Raw genomic sequence first — 26,361 nt, forward strand, 5'->3', positions numbered from 1 at the left:
TAGATTTTAGATTTTAGATTTTAGATTTTAGATTTTAGATTTTAGATTTTAGATTTTAGATTTTAGATTTTAGATTTTAGATTTTAGATTTTAGATTTTAGATTTTAGATTTTAGATTTTAGATTTTAGATTTTAGATTTTAGATTTTAGATTTTAGATTTTAGATTTTAGATTTTAGATTTTAGATTTTAGATTTTAGATTTTAGATTTTAGATTTTAGATTTTAGATTTTAGATTTTAGATTTTAGATTTTAGATTTTAGATTTTAGATTTTAGATTTTAGATTTTAGATTTTAGATTTTAGATTTTAGATTTTAGATTTTAGATTTTAGATTTTAGATTTTAGATTTTAGATTTTAGATTTTAGATTTTAGATTTTAGATTTTAGATTTTAGATTTTAGATTTTAGATTTTAGATTTTAGATTTTAGATTTTAGATTTTAGATTTTAGATTTTAGATTTTAGATTTTAGATTTTAGATTTTAGATTTTAGATTTTAGATTTTAGATTTTAGATTTTAGATTTTAGATTTTAGATTTTAGATTTTAGATTTTAGATTTTAGACTTTAGACTTTAGACTTTAGACTTTAGACTTTAGACGTTAGACTTTGAACTTTTGACTTTAGGATTTAGACTTTAGGCTTGACTTTTGACCTTTAACTTTAGACTTGACTTTTGATTTTGACTTTTGACTTTTGACTTTAGATATTTGACTTTAGACTTTAGATTTTGAACTTTAGACTTTTGACTTTAGATTTTAGACTTTTGACTTTTGACTTTGGACTCTTGACTTTTGACTTTTGACTTTAGACTTTAGACTTTAGACTTTAGACTTTAGACTTTAGACTTTAGACTTTAGACGTTAGACTTTCGACTTTAGACATAAGACTTTAGACTTTAGACTTTAAACTTTAGACTTTTGACTTTAGACTTTAACTTTAGACTTTAAACTTTAAACTTTGAACTTTTGACTTTTGACTTTTGACTTTTGACTTTTGACTTTTGACTTTTGACTTTTGACTTTTGACTTTTGACTTTTGACTTTTGACTTTTGACTTTTGACTTTTGACTTTTGACTTTTGACTTTTGACTTTTGACTTTTGACTTTTGACTTTTGACTTTTGACTTTTGACTTTTGACTTTTGACTTTTGACTTTTGACTTTTGACTTTTGACTTTTGACTTTTGACTTTTGACTTTTGACTTTTGACTTTTGACTTTTGACTTTTGACTTTTGACTTTTGACTTTTGACTTTTGACTTTTGACTTTTGACTTTTGACTTTTGACTTTTGACTTTTGACTTTTGACTTTTGACTTTTGACTTTTGACTTTTGACTTTTGACTTTTGACTTTTGACTTTTGACTTTTGACTTTTGACTTTTGACTTTTGACTTTTGACTTTTGACTTTTGACTTTTGACTTTTGACTTTTGACTTTTGACTTTTGACTTTTGACTTTTGACTTTTGACTTTTGACTTTTGACTTTTGACTTTTGACTTTTGACTTTTGACTTTTGACTTTTGACTTTCGACTTTAGACTTTAACTCCTGCGTGTTCCCAGCTGCCGAAGCAGTCTTCTTGAATACCCTGTTCACGATTGCCCAGTAACGTTCGATGGGTCGAAGCTGAGGGCAATTGGGTGGATTGATATTTTTCTCAACGAAATTGGTACCCTTTTCCGCAAGCCAATTGAGAGTGATTTTGGCATAGTGACCTGACGCTAAATCCGGCCAAAACAGTGAAGGGTACTATGCTTCTTATAAAAAGGCAGCAATCTCTTCTGGAGACACTCATATCGATAGATTTCTGCATTTATAGTTCCGGTAGTGTGAGAAATGGTTGACTTCAAACCACAGAAACATATTGCTTGCCATATCAGTTACTTTCGACCGAATTTCTCCACTTGAATCGACCTGACCGCATCGCTCACATCCTCCCCAACGACGACAGTAAAGTATTGAGGACCTGGAAGGGTTTTTGAGTCCTCCTTTACATAAGTCTCATCGTCCATCAAAACGCATGAATCCGAACACTGCAAAAGATGCGAATACAATTTCCGGGCCCTTGTTGCTGCTCGCTTCTTCTGTTCTACACTCTGTTTCGAAAATTTCTGCTTCTTGCAGGTCTTCAGGTGATTTCGCCTGTTGATACGCTGGATCACGTATTGACATTGATTTGTTCTTCATGACTAGAGATACCACTTTCTGGTCCAGTTTCGGGTTGGAAGAACCGGGCGTTCTGCCTCTTCCTGGTAGCTCATCCAAAGAATAGTGGATGTGTCCAGAATAGCCATGTGTCCAGAACCTTAATTTTCACTTCATTTTCAATACGCGACATTTTGAAAACGCAGAATTTCAACCGCACAAACAAGTAAACAAACGAAAGCTGAGAGCCAAACGCACAGCATACTGTGATTTGAGCATTAAAAAAACATCACAAATCCATGCGTACAACGCAAATGTATGTGGACAGCTTATTTTCGATACACTGCTTATCAGCCAAATTAGTCCAAATGGTTCATGATCCGAGAACTTTTAATCATGGTGTATTATCATAACATGAAAATACAATTTTTTCCCCAAATCATGACTCGCTTCACTCATTTCTAGAATCTTTATTTTGTCTCTGTATCTTTTATTTATAAATACATTGAACTTTAGTAATTCGAGAGAGATTTACATTCATGGGTACAAACGTAAAGGAAAACTCACGAGAGCGTGACTTTTTAGCAACTTCTTTTCAAACCCGCTGCTGCTGCTGCTGCTACTGCTTTGGCAAAGTCAATGTCAAACCTAGCAGAAACCAGCAGTCGTACAAATCGAGTCGTCTGAATATTTTCAAGATGATAAAAACCCTAACTTCGCCTACTGCGATCCCGAAGCGAAATAAATCAAAAAATCTTAGATTTACGACATACAAATATGCGTTATTGTGTGCTTTGAACCCCCCCTCCCCCTGTCTCAATGTTTGATTTATCTCCTAGAGGTATAACGCTTAGACGACCTACGATTGAATTTTTATCAACAATCGATGGCCGAAGGATCCTTTTTTCGAATACAATAGCAAGTATTGGAGTTTCGTAGTAAAATTGTACGAGCGCTCAAAGAAAATAACACAGAAAACACCCAGCCGTCTTTGTTATTATTTACGTCACTAAGAATGGAGCTGGAGCTCTCTCATGTTTCCCGCTGTTTTGTCACTGCAAAATAACCCTTGAGTTGGCGCGGCTCCAGAGCTGCATCCATTTCCGGCTTTAAGTTTATAAGAGTGTTTGTCGAGCAGCAAAAAGTAGGAACACACAAAACCCGCAAAAATATGGAGCAGTTTACTCAGTTGGAAAGGCAAATGTGACCCCCGTTCCCATCCGGCAGGGCCCTTGATTGGTGAGTGTGTTTGCCGATCCGTGGCGGACGGTTTTCTCCGTAGGAAAAAAAACCGCCAATAAAACTCGGGGAAGAGGCAATATAAACCAGGACGAACTTGGAGAATAGGGCTCCATTAGAGCGAATTGGGTTATCCTTTAATTATGGGCCACTCCCGAATGCAATAACCAGCCAAATTTTCATCCGACTCACCCCTCATGTAGATATAGGCCGTGCCACGCATATTCCTGCGGGTTAGCACCACCAGGTTCAGCACGTTTCCCACGATGCCAAGGGCACAGATGATCGGTAGAGCGATTCCGTACGAGATCTTTCGTAAGTTTTCTATCCGAGGGTCTTCGTAGAGCTGGAATGAGCAAAGAAAACCGAAGATACAGACCATTAACTGTGTTTAAACGGAGAGCAGACAACTTACCCCACTGCGAAGCGTTCCATCGTAGCCGGTGCTGACGGCCGTCGGTGCGGTTGCTGCTGCCGAACCAGAGTTTAGTAAACTACTCGCATTGAAATCGCCCCAGTAAAATGAACAAAAATGCGGATGCTCCTCCAGTGGGTACAGGTTACTAATCATAACGCTGTTTTCGTTTGTCTATGTTTGGATTTTCGGGTGTCACTGCTTGAGATGTGCGTCGTTCGTATTAGTAATACTAGCGCCGTCGGGGCGGAGTTTTGGACAGTTTGAGCTTGGGGTTTGCGAGTAACTTTTGCAAATTTTGCAGTTTTGTGGACCAGATCACATTCATTTTCTGCCGATGGGCTGTGAATCACATTTCGTTTCACCATCAAGTCAGTGCCACTGAATATTTCAGCTCGGTATCCATTGGCCGTTCCCCGTTTATTCTGTTCTCCGGTTGAATGAAAGGATACTGACAGTTTTGTTGGTTGTTGCAAGAACCACGCACTAGTTCTGTTGCGGTGGACGACGGCAGCACATTTTCGCTCATTTTTGTGCTGGTGGACAATTTTCCGATTTTTTATTAAAACTTTCTATAGTTGATGCTCCCTGGAAGAGTGGGGGGGGGGGGGGAAGAAAACAAAAAACTATTTATTAGATTTCAAACTTCAAACTAGTTTATGGTAAAGTACACGGGCAAAATTATTAGTTGTCCGATTTATGACACACCTTTCCTCGGAACATTCGCCGAAACAAAATCCGGCTCCCACTAATTTGACCCCGCTACGTGTCTAATTTATTTCCATTATATTAAGGGAGCGGATCCAGGCAACAGCTCCCCACCCACACTGGAATTGCAACCAACGCCTCCCCCCTTGGCCAACCCGCGCCGTCGTGGATCGTTCAGTGATGGGTGTAATTATGTTCAGCCTTCAAATGTTGCTACGTTTCCCCGTTCCGTTCCATCGTAGTGTGCCGGGGGAATGGTTGGCACATACGGACACCGCATGGTAGCACGTCTTAAAACTTTACTGATCCCAGTAACCTTCGCCGTACCGAGGAAATATGATACGACACAGAGTTCAGACCTTGACGGGGCGGGTCAGAGCGAGTGTCGGTCGGTGGGTGAGGAAAAATGAGTGGACCGAAACCTTAATTACGGTCTGGTAAAACGGCAACCGTGGGTTTGATACGAATATCCAAGCAGGCCTTGCTAGTTTCCCATTTGCGAGATATGTGTCAGATAAGTTCAACTGGATGATTTCTTTCGTCCAGTTCAGTTCGAGAACGAAATGTCTTTAGCTATGAAAGTATGTGATGCTGTCGGTTCAACCGATTTAAAAAACTAATATCAACTCGTACGAATGGATCTTGAGGGAGAACCAAATGCGGCAGTCAGCCGTGAGCCAAGCTCTAGCGCTGTCATGTGAAAATGGACACAATCGTAGCAGGCTTGTGCGGTTGGGGTGAAAGAAGATAGCGGCGCTATCTTCCTACAATGAACAGACGACTTTCGTCGTTTATTGTTTCTGTTTTTTTTTTCTACTGTCTGCTTCTCCTGCTGCCTTGGCGGATCCTTATCCGATACTGATATCGTGACGTGAGAAGCTAAGCAGATAACTGGCATGACTGAGTTCAGAGATGTAAGTAGTGTGTATAAGGAAAAATGAACAGAATGGGGAAAATTTTGGAAGCTCCAGTCCATACTGCAACTATTTGCTGATACATATCACAACTAACAGACACCTGTGCCATTGAGCAAGAGTTGCCTGTAAACAAAAAAAAAATCGTAATCTCAACGTGACTCCTACGGTTTCGTGGAGCACGAAATTATTTTCCATGCCTACTTTGATGTGTGAACTATTGCATTTCAATTTAGAACTATAGTGAGGTCTTTTTTCACGCGGTTTATTTTTATGAGATTTGTTTTTTCTGTGGAACACATTTTTATTTTCTATATAGAGGTGCAAATCTGAAACTCAAGGAAAAACACACGTAGAAATGTGGTCAGGTTTTAAACACTTACAGCTCAGTATATTTTGTATCAATTATTAATATTATTTCGTTATTTGATTGGAAATATTTCTAAGATTCGATTTGAATGTATCAATCCACGTATTTTCAAACATGAATGATTGAAATTTTGATTAGTAGCGAGCAGCGTCCTAAAAATCTCCGGCATATCGGATTTCCCTGTCATAGACGACGCTTTTGAAGGAGTAAGCGATATATCAATGGGAAAAGCATAGCTCTGATTGGTCAATCGATGCAAAAGCGAAGCTGTTGGAAGCACGCGAATCTATAAGTGGAAGCGAAATTATAGCTAACGTTTCAGTCCTACGCGTAGCATGCTAGAGGTAGGTTGTTGCTAGACAAAAAAGTGCCATAAAACGATTTGAAGCTTCAATTGGTATGCTCTGATCTTGTGTCATGCAAGCTCGGATATAATTCCATGTTATGTCGTTTCGCCTAAGAAATTGACAACTACCCCAGGGTAAATTTTGAGTGCTTAAGATAAATTTCTAATTGATATAAGATGAACTCGATTGATAATGAGAAAAGAAGTATGGGTATCCGAACCGCTGTTCGAAAGTCGATTTTGCCAACAATTCTTATATGTTTCTATAGAGAAAGACGAACTGAATTAACAAAAAAGAGTTACACTGAGGTCTTTTGTTATGCGGGGAATACGTACCGTGTAAACAACGCGTAACTTCGAAAATCCGCATAAAAAAATGGCAAAACTATAGAAAATTTATTTTTGATGCCAAATGTCTTAGAAATGCATAAAACAACGAGATATGGTGTACCTCAAAAAAAAAATTTTTCGGATCGACATTTTTTTGTGTCAGAGTTTATTCTAAAAAAACTCTGAAAATCCGCGTAACATTGGAAATTCGCGTAAAAAAACACGAATCACTCAAAAACCTCGTAAAAAAAGACCTAAGTGTTTATGTTTATCATGAGATATACAAGTCAAAGTTTCAAAGTGAAAAATTTGTTTATCATCTGTTATGCATATTTTCGTTTCAAATTTGTGTTAAACTTTCTACAAAATCTGTCAGACTGGCGAAATATCGTTATGAATCTGTGACTTTTGAAAAAATCTGTGATCTGTGAAGCAAAATCTGTTTAGCAAAATAGATGAAGAATCTGTGGTTTTTGATAGAATATCTGTGAACATGGTAACCCTGATTCAAAGCGAGATCGGAGACGATATTCTGAATCGTGATGTTTTACTTGTCCTTCTTGAATATATTGTCTTTTTTCAAAATATCCCCATTAACCAATTGGCATTTCAATCGCACTTGAGACTGATTAAAGGCCGACTTTGGCCAAATATACGGCTAGATAATGCTTATTTATGGCTGGTGTGCATTCTGAAAGCTGAATTTTGATTGATTTACAACAGACGAGCTTTCAGATTGCAGATATAGAGCTATACGCATTTTTGGTGCTCATAAAAGGTTATTCTAATGCCATTATTAGTGCTTACTGGTTACCTAAGAAAATATGTTTATGTCCATGAAACTAATTCCGATCAATAACAACTCTGATTGACAACTTTATTTGAGAAAAAAATACACCAATTGTACAGGAAAGCAAGGGTGGCTTTTATCGTATCAAAGAACGCTCACCAGCAACGATTGAATCAGTGCCATCAAAGAGAGACGGATATCATCGCAACCACAAAAACCCGGCATGGCTCATTTAACATAGAATAGACACCAGTGCGAGAGCGAATTTCTCTCGATGACATTTCTGAGAATCAAATGTTAGCACGCTGCTGTGGAGATCCTCTCTGAAGCAACAAACGGTCGCTTTTTCTCGTTTTGCGATCCGATTCTGTACAGGCAGTTGATAATTGCGATAGAATCATTTTACTATTGCCGCTTATTCTGACTCTGTGCATATAACCTTTGTATAAGTTGTGTCTATGAAAATGTCTGTGAATTCTCCACACAAGAGTTTTGAAATATTGCAACCTAACAGTTCGGCTGAAAAGTTCGTATCGTTTAATAGAAACACACATTTTTTTGCCAAAATTCGTTTTTATTATTCAACATAATTGCCATCAGAGGCGATACAGCGATTATAGTGATTTTCCAACTTTTCGATACCATTTTTGTAGTACGATTTGTCCTTTGCCTCAAAATAGGCCTCAATTTCAGCGATTACCTCTTCATTGCTTCTAAATTTTTTACCAGCGAGCATTCTCTTGAGGTCTGAGAACAGGAAAAAGTCACTGGGGGCCAAATCTGGAGAATACGGTGGATGAGGGAGCAATTCGAAGCCCAATTCGTTCAATTTCAGCATGGTTTTTCGTTATTGTTTTTGATCGATTGTGAGCTCATGCGGCACCCATTTTGCACAAAGCTTTCTCATATCCAAATATTCGTGAATAATATGTTAAAAAAGGTTCCTTTGATATCTTTAGGGTGTCAGCTATCTCGATCAACTTCACTTTACGGTCATTGAAAATCATTTTGTGGATTTTTTTCACGTTTTCATCGATAACAGCCTCTTTTGGACGTCTACTGCGTTCATCGTCTTCGGTGCTCATATGACCAGTACGAAATTTTGCAAACCACTTACGAATTGTTGCTTCGCCCGGTGCAGAGTCTGGATAACACTCATCAATCGGTAATCACCAACACTGCAGGAAAGAACATGTCATGTTGCATACTACCTTGTTTATTAATGAGTTTATTATTAGAATAAATTAAATGAGCATTTTATTCAATTATAATTTTGTAGCCTATTAAAGATACAATGTATTTGTATGAAATGGTTATGAAACTGGTACCACTGAAATTATAACTATGGCTTTACCATGGTTACCGTTTTTGTTTTTGTTTATAACATTTGGGCGTCGTTGGTATGGATACGGATTTGTTGATGGTCCGTTAGTGGAAAAGTTTCGGTTCGTTCTGTAAACGATTGTTGTGAGAAGAGGTTCGCTTTTTTGTTGGAAGTTAAAGAAAATTACGTGATAGAATACGATAATGATTTGACTGATCGAATCTCTCTTTGATTCTCCGTCTAGGAAATGAGTCTCTTTTAACGTCTTTTTTTCTAATTCAATTTTCAATTTTTTTGCTCGATAACATCTTGAGTTGACATTTTATTTTAACCTTGTAGGATTGGGAAGAACATTTACACTCAAGTTGACTGCAAAAATGCTAAATCGCGGATTCGATCAAAATAGTTTGGAAACCACTGGTTTGAAACATTGCATTCTATTTTCATGTTCCGGTTTAATTTTTTTTGTCATTTCAGCATGACACTGTAACCGATTCATAAATAACCGATCACGAATAATCAATTCGAGAGCGGTTTGAAACAAAATCACTTCACGTCGACGGAAAACAACACCGGACGCATCCCCAAGCTGCCGTGGTTAATTTGAAATTGATTGTTAGATAATTTACCTGCGTCAGAACCCGATCGGTGGTTGCAGGGATGCCAGGCTCGATTCGTCAAAAACGCAAGTCTAGTTCGATGGAAATCTGCAAATGTGGCATCCTTGGCGGCTGCCAGCCAGTGTGAGTTGTTACCGACCGGAAGTAAAGCCTACAGTTTAGTGCCGCTCCGTTGCCATACCCGATCCACGTAACGTCACTGACGTGCATACGAAGGTACAAAACCCACGTCTGCCAAAACTCCTGGAATCACTTATAGTCACTTATGTGTAGCGGGGTATCGAAATCGAGAGTAACTTTGTCTCGCAGTATTCGTCGCATCATTTCCTTTCGATTAGATAACAAATTCAGCGGAGAGTGAAGCGAAGGGAAGGGTGGAACAATTTACATATGGCCTCGGTTCGGTCGGAATCGGAAGCGCCTTAAACTACCGGCTGTCGTAGTCGTCGTCGTCGTCGAGCAGTAAGCTGACACCAGGCCAACTGAGACCGGGGCTGGGGTTGAAGCGAGTTTGAAAATTTTATGATTGCCTGCCTGCTGCGATCGGAGGTCGACCCGGAGCGGAATTAAGTTGTTCCGTTCTGGAATCTACGAGCCGCAGCTCTATTTATGGATGTTCCTACTGCATTTTAAGCTGCCCTAGATGAGGTACGGATTTCATACCGCTTATGACAAATTGAGACATCCAGCCATCAATTATGGGTAGAACACCGGACAGCCTTTGATTGATGAATGTCTGTGCCAGTTAGAGTTTTGGTTTTGCTTTTGAGGGTGGGTTTTTAAATTTGATTAATGTTCAAACATGTCTGAAAACATCACAGAATTTCTGACGGGTTTGAAAGAATTTGGGTCCGGTTTCCAAGAAGCTTTTTTTTCTGTATGGAATTTCGTCAGTGTTCGTCAAAATTAGCTAATGACTTTCTTTTGCAGAACCCTCACACGTGCCGGTGTGTGTCAATGTTTCTTTAGGATTGCATTCAACTAATTTTGACGTAGGTTAACTGTTCTACCGAAGATCTGTCCTGTAAACTGCCGACGAAGCCAAACAACTTTATCCATTAGGAATCAATTGCCTCTCCAAAGAACGAAACTCAAACTCATCAAATGACATTTCACGTACAGATTAGAAATAATTTATGGACTATGTGGCGCATTAAAACTAATTCAATTTGCGAATGAATTCTCTCCAGAGCAATATACGATTACTTCACAATGGAAGATTTGGGTCATTCGTGTAAAACGAAAAAAACATTCGCAGAAGTAGCCATCGCCAGAACGGCATTACCTTGGTTTTATTGCAACCGAAGTAAGCCAGGTTTTGCCGGTTTGGATATGAACAACGAATGTCGTATCAGTTTTGGAACGTGGGACGACATCATCCAAATTCGACATAAAGTAAAGCAATAAATTTCGGACCTTCAGGAAGCTTCTGGCAAATGAATAGTATAAAATTTAACCTCGATAGCCATGAAGAAACCGGAGGGGGGCAGTACGCTAGGACCGAATAATTGATCGCATTTGACGAACTCAATTTTTCACAGTTTCGGGTTTTTCTTCCCGACATAGTCGGCGGTGTCTATGACTGTCAGTAGTTGTGATTTTTTTTCGGCAGTCTTTCCGATGTGGATGTGAGCTCGATTGATAGATTGATAGACCATTTGCCACATCATATTGGATTTTGTTTCAGTCTCGAAGATTCCGAACATTTCCTAACCCTTTTCAGAAATTTTCAACTCGCTCCCAACCACAACGCGAATGAGCTTGTTCAATGGTTTAAAGGGACTGTTTATAAACCTCGTAGACTCTCTGTGAGGGGTGTTTCATGAAAGTCTGTTTTAAAGATTTTTAGTAATTTTCGCATTTCGAAGAAGTTATCACATATAAATCAATTCAAACCCTTTCATTCTGCTACTAACGCAGAAGGCACCTTTGAATGTTAAAACCGGATAAAAACGACACTTCTAACTCTGTGTACATTATGTTTAAACGTGAAAGAAATGCAATTGCATTTATTTCGGTTAACAACGAAGTGCACAGTGTCGAGTATGACAATGTGTACATGTGTACAGTACGTGTACATGACCTTCCACCGGCAGGTCAGTGATCATTACGTTCGAGAAAACATGTTGCAGTACGGAAAAATTAGTTCCATTGAAAGGGATTTTTTTCCCGGTAGCCAGAATGATGTTACGTATGCGACTGCATAATACTATTCCATCTTATGTAATTTGTGGTCAGGGCGGAAGGCATCCTTGTAAATCGCTGGTTACCTACGAAAATCAGCTGATTACATGCCAGTTTTGTGAATGATTTGCACACTACGGTAATCTAACCCTCCAATGAAATTGCGGAAAGGACATCTTTAACCAATGACAAGGACAACAGTGACTAGTAACTTCTGCTTCAAAACGCTTTCAGTATTAAACATCAGTAGCAACTTTTACGTCAATGTACAGTAAGGCACATCTGCAGCAACTAGCGATGGGCACAAGACTGCGATAAATAGCGAGATGATAACGGAAACCACTCACAATAACTCACCTTTGACAACAACAACAACACCAACGATGCGGCCAAGGGCGATAAGACGAGCTACGAACAAAGTGCCCCTCAATCCTCGCTGGATGGAAATGGAAGATCATCGCCCCCAGTGAAAAGGGTGACAACGAGATCCAATATAACAGAATCATATGTTGATTTAAAATCGGCTCAATCGGCCACATGAAGCTGTTAGCAATAGGTCTGAATAAAAATGTCCAGGAAGAAAAATTTCATGATGGAGATTTTCGTTTGATTGAAATTTCTAGAAAGTCTTCACAATATGGGTATTTTCGGAAGGGGTTTGATGAGAAGCAGGGTTTGGTTCATTGAAATTTATTGCTTCTACCCGCATATTGTAAGGGTTTTCAAGAAATGTCAATAAATCTGAAGTCACCACCTTGAATTTCAGAACTAATTCAAATTACGTTTTCGACATCTAGTCATCGATTTCCTTTGAAAAATTCTCATATTTCAATAGGTTTCAAGGAATATCTGCTCTTCAAATCCGTTCCAAGAATACCCATATTAAAAGGGGTTTCAACAAATATCGAAAAACCGGAATCGAGTTCCGGTTCCGGAATTCGGTTCCGAAATTACAAGGTAATATGTGCAAATCTATGAGAAAATGTGCGCTTAATTTTCTCGGGAATTTCTGAACCGATTTTCATAAACTAAGATGCAAATAAAAGGTCTTAGAATTCTTCAAAAAGTCCCCGAAAATTGGATCTTGATCCAACTTTTGGTTCCGGTATTACTGCGCGATAAGTGAAAATTTTGAAATTCATGAGGTTTTCTAAAAAATGATGGTGAAACGAGGTGGAAATTTTTATAAAATTTACTGGTAGAGTGTCTAGTTGGCAGACCTTGTTTGTTAGTGGATATATAAATCTATTTTAGGACTACTAGTCCCCGGATTCCGTTTCCGAAAGCTCACTTCGAGTTCTCAGCAACGGTTGAACCGATTTTCACAAATCTTAATTCAAATTAAAACTCTTGTATTAAAAGATACAATTTCATCTAGATCCGACTTCTGGTTCCGAAATTATAGGGCGATGATTGTCAAAACATTCAAACTGTCATACAAAGTTATGCAGAACCGGTATGTGCTGGTACGGAAAAAGAAAACACCACCGCCTAGCACACAGCGTGCTTGGTTCAATTTTGTATAGCGTGCAGGGTTGCCTCATTTAAATCTATATTGACTTGACATAGCTGTTATATCCAAAGAAAAGTTTTTTGATTTTGTTCAAGTTCGAAGAAAAAAATCGTGACAGAATTTTCTAGTGATGTTTGTGAAAATATAAGTAATATGAGAAAGGCATCATGACACCACAAGGTAGATTAAAACAGGTTTTTGAATCAAAGTATCCAAAGAGATCTACAAATTAGGTATTTTAGACCATTGTATTGTCCCTTATATGACGATTTGAAGTATCAAAGATCCCTTCCGGGACCAAAAATTTGGATTCTGACCAAGTTCACGAAACCTTGGAAGGTTTCTTCAGGAAAAGAAATTTTCGTCGAATGCTGAGGTCATTGCAGAAACGGAAGCTTATTTAGAAGTCCTTGACCAATCTTTTTTTGAAGGGTATCAAAATGTTAGAGGACCTATGGGGATGGGTAAAGTGTATCGCTTTAGATAGAAAAAAAGGTTTCACGGTAAATATCGACTTTTTTCAGAATTTGTTGATGAGTCGTGGTCGTGGTTGAAGAACATATTTGTTAGAATCGTATAAACGATCTCATATTTGGAGAAAAAAGCGAATGGGTAATATCAGAGACATAACTGGATGACGTGAATACGAATAAAATGGATCGTTCAGTTTCTTTGACACTAAATATTCTGAATTCTTTAACCGGAATTCAGGAACCGAATTTTTGATCCAAATGCTAGAATGGAATTTTGAAACTCAATTTCGATGCTGATTCGGGAATTGAAGTCCGAACAGTTAAACTCATCACTGAACCTGTGTTGTGGAACTGAGTTCGAGACCAGGATGCTTTTCGGCTCTGAATTCTGAATCCTAACACTGAACTCTGGACCTGGATTCCAATCCGCAGCTGAATTTTAGTTACAGAATTCCGATCCAGAATTTCGTTTCCAAATTCGGATCCAGGATTCAGCTCCGAAGATCCAGAATTTAGTTTAAATGTCTGCCGAATCTAGTTCCTAAGTTTAGTAACATTTCTAGAATTGTAGAACTGAACTTTGTTTCACAATTCTAGCCGAATAATATTTTAACACCATTCAATTCTACTATTCTATTCTACCATTCTATACATAGTAGAATTGAATGGTGTAAAAATATTATTCCAGTGAAATTATTCTACAAAACGCTCAAGTGACAAATTTGTGACCAAATTCTAGACTTGCATTCTAGTCTAGAACTCCGAACCTGGACTCTGGAATGCAGTGTAGAGCTCAATTAATGAAATACAACTTAATTTTGGATCTGAGTTCTGTTCCTGGATTTCGAGTTGAAGATCCAGATTTTCTGATTCAGAATTCTGAAACTATATTCTAAACTCCAAATCCGGCAAGACTGAATTTCAGAACTAAACGCTTGAATTGGATTCTGATCTGGACTGAACGAGTCAACTACGTGGGCAAGAATGAATAAAGCATCAATTAGAAGGATTGATGTTGTATAACGTTCCCCATTTTGCTGCAATGCAAACGACCAGCAGCAGGATGACGCAATCGCTCTTGTTTGAAACGAAACTGATTCTGCGAATGCCCCGCAATTGATTCAACGTTGAATTCTTGATACTAGAACAGGAACTGAGTTCTTCAATTATTTGTGATTATGTCACACAACTGAAAATGTTATCGCAAATTGCTGATCATATTTCCGATGGCATGTTTCAAAAATTATGTTTGATACGTTAGGTACAACAAGAGATATTCACGATCAAAAACTTATCACTCTCTCAGAGGATAAATTTTGAAAAGGCGCCCCATAGTAAAGTAAGTCGTATTCACGACAAAATAAAACACGGACGCAGACTACAAAAAACCTTCACCAACAAAGTTTACACTAGGCATGAGCGAAGAATAGCAGTTGAGAGCGGATCTATCTTTTTTTCCCGGTCTTATTACTTATTGTCCGGGAAACAGGCCTTTCAACGCCTGCTGAGATTTCAATATTTTCCATTTTTTCTCACTTGCCCTATGCGATGTTCGGATGTTGCTGCTTGTCCATCTTGTAGCATATTCAGCAGTGCTTAGCCTACGGAAGAGATCAAAGACTTAGCCGGATTCGGTCGAAAAATCTTCTCCGGAGGATGTTTACAAAAGAAAGTTTTTCGGTGGTGGTGTTGAACCCACGTCCAGGAATCATGGATTTCGTGTCACTGTGACTCAATTACTATCGAAGGTGAGCCAGACGAGCCAATACCTGAACCGGTGTGGTTTCCGTCTCACCGGCTTGGCTCCATCACAACACGAAAGTTGAGTTTTACCACTTACAAAAAAGTCGCAAAAATTGAAGGATACATTGCGGAACGAGTATGCTGGCAAACGGACCGACCCAGTGGATAGTGGAGGTCGAGGTCGAGGTGCTTTCGCCTGCTCACCGACTCTAGGTAAAGTGATTCTTTTTTTCTTTGCTTTGATTTTGTTTACACTCTTGACCAATGTTTGAAAAAAGAAAAGTTTCACTTGAAAAGTTGTTCGAGCGGGAGATAATAAAGCAATAATTGAACAAGTTTTCTACACTTGAATGAATGGTCTCGCACTTTGCTGCAGAGAACAAATAACAGAATTTCTTCCGTGAAAAGGCGATGTTTTGCCAGTATATAGAATTTGAGTTTTTGGAATGAAAAACATCACAAAAGGAAATAGAAATTTATTCCAAATCTGTAGCCTGGGAAAATATGGGAAACGATTAACTTTGTTATAATCGCCTTTATTTTTCGGAAATCTCGATAACAGAGCCTGTTAGCTAAGTCTGAAACAAAGGCTTCCCGAGACTGTCAGCTCCATTCAAATATTGTCGCTCGTTGAGATTCACACGACACTTTAGCTACTGGCTTAATCGAAATGGCACTTCGTTCGTATGAATCGTGCTTTGGGCGGTAACAGCACGACAGCGCCTACTGTGGTTTGTGCTTTTAGAGGCACAATGGAATGAGAATTTCCTTTTCTTTTATTTTTGACGGTCATCGTAACCCAGATCCGAATTGTTGTATCACACGTAAAATTTAATATAATCTTAGATTCAGACGACCGGCAGTGTCCGGAACGTTATTCGAAAGTAATTGGTTCCGACCAGCTAATCCCATTGGGACATTTTATCGGTGGAACACAGAAGCAGAAACAAAAACAGAAATACGTCAGGTGGTTTTGTTTTGACAGGGCGGTTTTTTTGTCATGGAATTTTAAACAGTTTTTTTTATTTCAATTTCGTAACATCTGTGTCTGCGTTGTTCGAATGTCATCGAGTTTTCTGCAACATAAGCTAAGCTCCGGTGATAAAATTCGGTGACGGCTTTGTTTCGTGAGCATGGTAACGAAGAGCATGATTTCACTGTAAATAATTCACGAGTGTTAGATATTCAAATTTTATTGGATATACTGATAATATTAGACTACAACAACAAAATATTATTCTCAACATTTGCTACCTTCTTGCGAACGCTCCTTATTAAATTCCGTATAGACTTCTTGGTAACAAGTTTTGACACTTTTTTCCAATCTTTTTCGAACTGTTGAATGGTTTCGGCTGCCGAGACATGTTTCCTAAGATGTGCCTTCGTTAATGTCCAAAATTCCTCAATTGGTCGAAGTTGTGGCCAATTTGGTGGATTCATTTGGTCTTTTGGGACGAAAGTGACATTTTTGGTAGTATACCATTCTACCGTTGATTTCGAGTAGTGGCAAGAAGCAAGATCTAGCCGGAAGACAACAGGATCCTTGTGGTTTCGAATCATGGGTAGAAGTCGTTTTTGTAAACATTCCTTGATGTATATTACGCTGTTCATTGAAGCAGTGGAGATGAAGGGATTCGGAATCTTACCGCAGCTACAAATTGCTTGCCAGACCATAGCTTTCTTACCAAATTTTTCGACTTCAATCGATGTCTCGGACTGGTTTAACACTTGCCCTTCTCGCACCGTATAATATTGTGGTCCCGGCAAGGATTTGTAATCGAGTTTCACGTAGGTTTCGTCGTCCATGGTTATGCAGTTCAAATTTCCAGCAAGAACCGCATTGTACAGCTTTCGAACCATCGGCCTGATCGATGCTTCGTGTTTCGAACTACGTTTTGGTTGTTTCTGCTTCTTATAGATTCGACGATTCAAACGTTCTTTAGCACGAAGAACATTTCACTTCGAAGTGCCCACTTTTTTGCCACATCCCGAACTGAAACCTCCTTCTTTTGCTCGAACGCCTTCAGTATACGTTTATCCAACTGAGGGTTAGCAGGACCACGACCCGTTTTCGGTTTATCCTTACCGAACTTCTTGATTGCATTTCGTACGGCTTTTTCACTTACTCCTTCCATTTTCGCTATCTTTCTCAGTGACAGTCCGCGTTCTGTGCACCATTTGTACACAATTTTTCGACGTTGTTCTGCTGAAAGTCCACGCATTTCGAAACAAATGAATGAAAACGAATAAACAACTGCACAAGTGGTTAGAGAAGAGTGTAAACAACAGGACGCAGCCATAAAAATTGATAGATTCTGAACCATTGCGAAATGGCAGAGGTTTTTGGTTGCGTCCATACTTTCTGGGACAGTCTTTAGACAACTCATCGGAAGACAATTTTCCCCTAAAACTGCACACGAAAAACTAAGAATGGAAAAAAGTGACTTTTTGAGAGCCACCCTGCTTTTACTCCGAAAATTTGATGTAATTCGACCAAATGAAGAGCCCAGGAAAGTGTCCTTCCTTGTTGTTGTTGTTTCCTTGCTAAAATAAAATTTCCTGCAACCTTGCTGTATTGTGAAATATTTTTTTAAATTCAATCAAAAAAGTTAGCTTCCAAATTTAAAACCAAATTTGAACCACCCTGATAACGTCTTACATCAAAAGATGCGCCAGTTGATGACAAACAACTTTTGTCAAGACACCAACTACACGAAAAAAAACTTTGGGAAACACAGAAACAAAACACACAAACTTTGATTGATCAAAGCACCCATAGAGTGGGTTTAAGAAGAATGGACTGAATTAGTCTTCCGCCCGAATCAACGCCTACTGCTGATCAACCGCAGGACGGCCAAACTAATAATTACCATAGGTTGCATCGGAAAGAATAAGTCATCTTTTACTTTATAAAAACGATTAATCTTCGTTTTCTGTAACGAAAAACCAGACCGAAGGCCTGCCACTGTGAGCATCGGTTATAAGACAATTGGATATCGGTACGAATCCTCAGCTGCGGTAATAATGCGGTTGATTTCACTCTAATTTCATCGTTTACGCTTGCTTGATTTTCCGAACCGGAAACCGGGTATATTCCGTCCCCCCGGTTGCTGCTGCACGGTTGGCAGACAATGGACACATCGGAAAATTGAATTCAACAACGATGACAGCAGCAGCGTCGGAGGCAGGCAGGATGAGTGACTCTGGATAAAGCGTACTAACGACGGCTAGTGCCGGGCAAGCCTTTGAAGATTATCTTTCTATCCGGATCCGGAACCAGAGAGGAAATACCGCGTCAGCTAATGGGTCAAGCTTGAGCCAATTGGGAAGTTTATCTCCACAGTTGGCGTTGGCCCGTTGTCTTCTGGGAATTGCAGCGTTTGCTCGTTAAATCACGAAGAGAGGAGCTTGGGGACAAGTTCGCAGATCGAATCAACAAAGTTAGCGAATAATGGCTTGGCTTTCGGATGACTTTTCATGACTCGTTAGGAAGTAGATTGAAAAGTTTCAAAACAAACAACCATGCGTTTGCATTATGTTATCGATGAAGCAGACTAGAAGAATGTTATCAAACTAGAAACTCATGAATATTACATCCCATTAACAAATGGACAGTTCGCCTCGAACGAGTCTTATCGGCTAGAACCTGCACCTGTTTCGTCAATCAACATGTTGAAAATGTGATAACAAACAGTACGTGCCTACCGCAACATCGCTGAATTTCACCGTCCAACTACCGCCACGTCCCATTCCCGTAAGCAATCCCTTGGACCAACCTTGACACGTTCACTAAGCTTGGATTGGATAATTATATGGAAAATTTATCCCTACGCGATAACCGTCACCGTCACCGCCGAGCATAATCTATGCAACAGCTTTTATCGCTCAAGGTCACACGCAACAAACAATATGTTTGTTTTTATATGTGCCACCCCGCATCGAAACGGATCAACACATTTTCACTTACTATTAATCGCCTCTCCCAGGTGACGGACTGTCGCGATAGCACAGCGAAAAAAGAAACAAACAAACTAACAGTGCACACCATGGTAACCAACCCCCGGCAGCAGTGAACGTGTCCCAAACGGGCGGACGCCCGTGTTTCTGATTTTATTTTATTTTATTTTTTTACACCTTTCGAATGGATTACTTTTCAAACCGGGTCATAATCGTAACTATTTCATTCAATCTTTTTTTTTCACCACAAAACAACTCTCTCTCTCCTTCTGTCACGCGCACTTTGCTATATTTTTATCTGGGTAAATCATCCGGTCACCCCTCGGTCACAACCACTGTCGTCATCAAAATTTGTTTTCATTCGACAGTTCCCCGTTTGGATGCGATTCCCCACCGACCACCGACATTGAACGGTTGTAAAGTGGGATTTTCCGTGCTGTTATCATTGTTGCGGTGCAGGTACAGAGAGAGACCGGAGGAGCGGGAGGAATTTTCCACTCCCGGGCTCTCGGGCACGTTGCGCTGGCATGCCAAACATGCAGCACATCGCAGTGATTATGTAATTTTTTATTTATTGCCAATAGCTTCATTTCACCGGAGAAATCTCCCCAATGGGGATCGGTTTTATCGAAAGAAAAATCGAAGTAGGCCGACTGAACGGGGACATAAACCTGGGGCCTGCCCTGAAGAAATTTTTAAGGTAAGGACTATCGATATAAAAAAAAATCGCATCTTGCTGAGATTTCCGAACCGAACCGTAAAAAAAATGATGCAACGCCTACTTTGATAGCTGACGGAGCTTCATACCCGGAACGAGCGCAGCATACCGATTTAATGAGGCTTCGTGAATTTCCCAACACAGCACAAAACAAGAGTCAGCTTCTGTCGTCTGTTGATTTGCGTTGCATGGCGGTCGTCCTGGTTGATGAGACTGTCGGTAGCATTCCAGGGACTGCCATTCCAGGAACTGCCATTCAGAAGAAAAATAATTTATTGCCTATTGAGCTGTTACATTTCGACTGGAGTGACTGCACTCCTCCGTGGGATCCGCGCTGCCATGGTTTGACTATCGGATCACGTACGAGAACACGGTCGGATGGCTTATAATTCACGACTGTTGAGATGGGAATGCTTGAATATAAAAGAAACGGTATGAAAAAAACCTATTCCTTATCTCATTAAACCAGTCTTCTTTAAACATTTTTCTATTAGGCAAATAGTGCTGTTTGTCGGTTGAGTCATTAATACGATTATACCTTCGGAACCTGAGGTTCCAGCCGTTTGAGCTTCACGCTTGAACAACAATCCAATAGTAGCTTTCAAACGAGTCTAAAAAGAGAGCGGTTAGAAAAAAACTTGGAACGTAAAACGATCTCGTCGAGCCGAGTCGAATGGTGCAGACTAGACACTAGACACTAGGGGTTTCCGAAGCTCCGATCAAAAGTCGGTCTCTCCAGCAATTCTTTGCATTTCTATAGAGAAAGGCAAAAAGTAAAAAGGGTAAAATTCTTAAATTACACCTCAACTATAGAAAACAGAAACGTAACACATGGATCAATAAGTCCCGAGACTAAAGCAGAGATGGCGCTCGTAGTAAACCAGTAACCACGTCTTTCTAGAGTACTAACCTTTGCTTGAAACGGGTCAAAATTTTAGGTCGATTCGACCAGAAACAGCTGAGTTATCGAGGTTGGAGTAAAGTCGTTTTGCAGTTTGTTTCAAAAATGGAAAAAACCGAGTTTCGTGTTTTGATAAAACATTGTTTTTTTTTAATGGGTAAAAACACCGTGCAAGCGAAACAATGGATTGAAAAATGTTATCCGGACTCTTGTCCATCAAAAGCAACGATTTGTCGGTGGTTCGCCGAGTTTAAACGTGGTCGTACCGACACAAATGACCGGAAAATGTGAGTGAAGTGACAAAAATTATAATGAAAGATCGTAAAGTGAAGCTCCGTGAGATGACACAGATATCATATGGAAGTGTATTTACTATCCTTCATGAAAAATTGAGCATAAAAAAGGTTTTTTCCAAGAGGGTGCCGCGATTGCTTTCGATGGAACAGAAACAGCAACGAGTCACCCTGCCACAAGTCGATGAAAACAATGGCGAAATTGAACGAATTGGGCTTTGATCTGCTTCCCCACCCCCCCATACTCGCCAGATTTAGCCCTCAGTGACTACTGGCTCTTTGCTGATCTTAAAAAAATGCTCCCGGGAAAAAGATTTGGCTCAAATGAGGAGGTCATCGCTGAAACTGAAGCTTATTTTGAAGCGAAAGATAATTTTTTTTACAAACATGGTTTTGAAAAATTGGAAAAACGTTGGAAGCATTGTATCATACTAAAAGGTGATTATAAATGAATAAAAAAAATTTGCAAAAAAAATGTTGTTTCCATTGTTAGTCTCGGGCTCTATTGGTCCATGTGTTACGTCTTCTTTTTCTACATTTGAAAATAATGTAATATAAGAAATATAGACTGCAAATCTAAAAAAAAAATGAGTTCATATTTTTAGCATTGTTTTGTTTTCACATTTTGCGATCTCGACGAACTGATGCGAATGGTGTATGTTGCGTTTTGCATTGATTGTTTATCCTTTCTATATGGGAAAGGAGAAAAATTCAAGGAAAATTTATTTTTCAATCTGATTTTTGTGTTAATTTGGTCGTGTAAAAAAAAGCGGGTGGCTAATGTCAAAGACATAACTGGAGAACGTGAATATGAACAAAACTGACATCCAGAACCGAAGTCCCGACTTCGATTCCAGCATACTCATTTCTGTAAATGAATTCAGGAACTAACTTCTGAAATTGAGTTCAGAAATTAAATTCAGGTTCAGAAGTCAGAAGTTTCAAAATAAAAGTTAAAAATTTCATTCCAAATTCCAGTTCTAGAATTCATATCTTGAATGTTGTTCCAGAATTTTGAGTTTTGTTCCAGAATGAGAACTCTAAGTTAAGACACCAAGCTCAGTTCCAAAATCTAGTCAAGAAACCAGTTCCAAAAATATAATTCCTGAACCTGTAATCTGGAACTAAGTTCTGAATCTGAAAAAATACTAAATTCTAAACCTTAAATTAAGTTTAAAACTCAGATTGACCAGAATCAAGATTCTGAATACAGTTTTTAAATTTCAGTTAATGAATTCAGTTCCAGAATCCAATCAAATGAGGATTTACAAGCGAATGAGAGCCTGAACCTGAGCGTTTGAAGTTTTGTTTTTGCAGGTGGGTGGTTTCCTCGATGTTTCCAAAAGTTCAGAAATACTAAAAAAAATTGTTATTTAGGGTTATCTCACACTGTTGAAAATTTTATTGCTGATCATATTCCTGATTTTTTCACGATTAAGTTCTACCCATTCTTCCAACAGAACGCACTTTGAAAGGGCGCTCCATAGTAAAGTAAAACGTATTCACGTCAAAATAAATTTACCCTTTGAGAGAGTGATCAGTTTTTGATCGTGAACATCTCTTGTTGTATCTAACGTGACAACAATTTTTTTTCCAAATGCCATCGGAAACATGATCATCAATTTATGATAACATTTTCAGTTGTATGACATGGTCACAAATAATTCAAAATTGAATTCGTTTTCACGTCAATCCGGTTATCTCTCTGACATTACCCATCCGCCTTTTTCCATAAATGAAACCAAAAAGTATTGGTTATTTAGAAGCTTTGAGTTTTTTAACTTAGGTTTAGAATTCGCTCAAACTTCAGGAAAATGATCCGAAGGCCGAGTTTCATATACCAATCGATTCAGTTTTTGATTTTGATCAAACTAGTCGCAAATGAGTCGTCCTGAAAGCAATCGAATGTTTTTGAGATCGGATGTTCATTTTTTGAGTTATACTAAGTTTTCATCTGTAACAATTGACCTTGATAACAGAAACTGGTTTATGCAATTATTTCCTGGCACCTAAAAAAAAATGCACAGAACACTTTTTCATGACGTTTCGATTTTAGTACGGTGCGTTTTTGGCAACATAAGCACCGTGCTAAAATCGTTCGTTTTTGGCAACATATCGAACATGGCATATGTATTAGAAATAAGGCAGTATTTTCAAATTCAAAACAATTTCATATTGATATTGATTTATACTGCTTGCAGCAATAATTGCTGGAAGAACACAACTTCTTACACCATTGTACCATTCGAAGAAGTTCGCCGAGTTAAGCAAATTTGTATGTAGAAAAACTTCGTTATTTTCTCTCGGCTTAATTTATTTCTATTAACTTAGATTCATGTGAACTGTCCTATGCTCCCATATAAGAGTTCTGAATTTCATTTGGATCCGACTTCTGGTTCCGGAGCTACAGTATGATATATGTAAGGAAATCGAAATAATTTCCCTCATTTTGTTCGAAGATGGCTGAACCGATCTCGTCCGTCGAATATTCAAATGAAAGGTCTTGAGGTCCCATAAAAACTGCTTGTTTTTTAATCAGATCCGACTTCCGGTTAAGGAGACAAATGGTGATTAGTGTAACAATTTCACATAAATTTATCGAGTTTATCGGGTTCACAGATTTGGAGAGTCGACGACCCAATAAACTTTTTTCAGTTTTACCGGTATTCGATATTGGATCCCAGAGGGTACCCAAAGATTTTATGTGGCACGCAATACGATTTCTCTAAGATGGTCAAACTGATTTTCAAAAATTTCGAATCTATTGAAATGGTTAACAATCCATTAGGCGAATTTAACTGACTTCGGCTGCACCGATTTCCGAATTCCTTTTCCGAAAGTAGCGGGAATAGCGAAGCTAAAAGAAGGCCAAAACGAATTTAATAAACAAATAAATCAAATTCAAATAAACTCGTGGTCCCATACAAATCTGGTGAATTTTATCCGATTCCGACTTCGAATTTTGAAATCACAGGGTGATAAGTTTTTATAACTCAAATCGTCATAGATCTTCAAAGTTGAGCTCAAAACTATTTCAATTTATTCGTCATACTAATTCATGGACAAAAAATACGCTGTCAAATCGATACATTTCACAACAGTTTGGGTCGAAACCGGGTTGGGTTTTACTTCAAGCGAAAACGGCATACAAAAATGACGCCTACCTCGATTGGAATCAAACTCAACACGTTGTTCAGAAAATTTTCAAATTTTCATGCCCACCTAGATTGAATCATGCTGTGTTTCTTCTTTTTTCCAATACACAATCAATGCATTCGCATGTATCGATCGGATATAAAATGCATAAGTTATCATTTTAAATTGAAACTACTGCATCAGTTTCAATGTCCACAACCCCTTCTTGTTCCACCAGATGACTATTTCTTAATCAAAACGCATTGCACCTTTGTCAACTGACCAAGCGTCTCCATGGTAAAAGCATGGATTGCTACTCCACTTTACACAGTTTCATTTTCCAGCGATAAATAGCAACACAGCCAAATAATTCCCGTCCGGACGACGGACTCTTGCGGTCACATTTTGTCACCCGATGCAATCAACTTGAAACATTTTTTTTCTCTACCGGTCAATGAAGCAGAACTGAGAACTGCCAACGGCGGTCATCGTCCTACGTCCTTCATCCCTCGTCGATGGGGTGGGAAAAAATGCCGAAGAAACCAGTGGAAGTCTAAAAATAAAACTAGAAAAGATTAAACATATATCACCCGCAAAACACAAACCGAGGGGCGACAACAAACGGACCCGAATAGCAGAACAATCTAAACTGATTAATCCATCCGGATTTTCGTCTGTGTCACCCGGACAGGACCAGCTGTGGGATGGCGCGGCGGCTCATTCCATAAATCTTACTCTACTTTTTGGCCAAGCAAGTTCGCGGTTAGCCGCAGCGCAGCCGGACTCCGTTCTAGTGGACACCGTTTATTCAATCGTAGCAGGCATTGGTTTTCCGCTGTCAATAATTTATACTCGGATAACAAAAAAAGAACAGAACAGAAGTAACTACCGCGATTTGTGCGTGTTTGATTTGGAATTTTCCCGACCCATCAATCATTACGGCCGGCGTTCGAATGTGGATATAGAAATCGATCACAGCCAAGCTAATGGCTGGTGCTTTTTGCTGCCTAGATGCCAGAACGAATCCTTTGTCGGCACCCACGCAGTGTTTGCAAGAGGGTAGAAAATTGATTTAAGCTTCTGTTTTGCTTCGACAGGCAGGCAGTCGGATGACATTCCATCATATGCGTCGTGTGATTGGATGGAGGTTTGATTGAAATCGTGACCGACGCGTTTCACCCGTCCGATTTCCTCCGGTGCAGGCCGACAGTCGGTGGAATTCCGTGGAATAAAAAGAAACGTGAACTTTTTTTTTCTAAAGAATCTACAATCAATCTAAGGTGAAAACTCCAAGACAACCTATGTTACTGCTTTTCGTAGAAAGTGGTGGTAGACCGAAAAAGGAGGGTTAATTTTTACCACTTATACGGAATCAACAACCCCGGGTTGAGGCTGTCGAAATGGACGGGTAGAAAGTTTACCACCGACCGGAGGTGAGAAAATTTTTGATGAAGGTTTGAGTAATAACCGGTGAGACTGCACGCAACCGACGGGATATTTTTTCTTCACTGATGATTGTCATCCAAGCAAGCGTTGGGAGATAAATTTTTGTTAATATTTCTGTTTGGAACGTGACACGATGGGGGACTGCTAATTTGATGCAGAATTATAACGAGTTCGCTGAATCCGAGTAACGTGGGAATGATGAGTTATTATTGGTTTATTTATTATGTTTCATTTTATTTTACCCCCGGTTATTTTTAAGTTGATTTCACTTCAGATCCCTAAGGCGTACTTGTGATGGTTGGATAAAATAACGAAGCTTCACAAAACACATTTGAATTTTGAAATAATACTCAGAATAAAACTGTATTCTGTATTTTGATGACATCGAATTGGGGGCATGAGAATCCGTACCAGAAGCCTGAGTAGTTAGCTTGAAAGTATTGGGAGGTCAAATACAGCAGGTTGGAAATTGAGTACCGCACAAGTTGAAACGGGGCGATATCCGTGCAAAGAAAACCATTTTTAATCCACCTAGTGGTGTAATCTTCACTAGAAGATTCTGCCAAGATTTTTTTTTTCCAATTTGAATAAAATCAAAAACTTTCTGGCCATTATTACCGTTCTCACTTCCACTTTCACATTCACTTCACTTGATTTTCCCTATTACCAGGATCACGCATAGTGAAGTGATCACTGTAGTGGAAAAAACTCATTTTTTCAACGAAATGTTGGTGGCGTGATGCTCATAATGACATCAAGTTCATCCGAATAATTACTTTTGTTTTTGAAGCGGCTTCC

The 26,361-nt window shown here is 39.0% G+C and overlaps 1 protein-coding gene across 1 annotated transcript in view; it reads right to left on the reverse strand.

Moving 5' to 3' along the window:
• The window catches only part of LOC131426636 (probable G-protein coupled receptor B0563.6), a 67,772-nt gene that overhangs the window by 32,044 nt on the left and 9,367 nt on the right, over window positions 1-26,361 (reverse strand). Inside the window, exons 2-3 of the mRNA XM_058589496.1 lie at window positions 3,799-4,386; window positions 3,576-3,729 (exon numbers count right to left, since the gene is read on the reverse strand). Of these exons, the coding sequence (XP_058445479.1) occupies window positions 3,576-3,729; window positions 3,799-3,954 (310 nt within the window). The 5' untranslated portion in view covers window positions 3,955-4,386. The remainder of the gene's footprint in view (window positions 1-3,575; window positions 3,730-3,798; window positions 4,387-26,361) is intronic.

This window comes from Malaya genurostris, chromosome 1 (genome assembly GCF_030247185.1).
Source record: "Malaya genurostris strain Urasoe2022 chromosome 1, Malgen_1.1, whole genome shotgun sequence".
Taxonomy (NCBI): domain Eukaryota; kingdom Metazoa; phylum Arthropoda; class Insecta; order Diptera; family Culicidae; genus Malaya; species Malaya genurostris.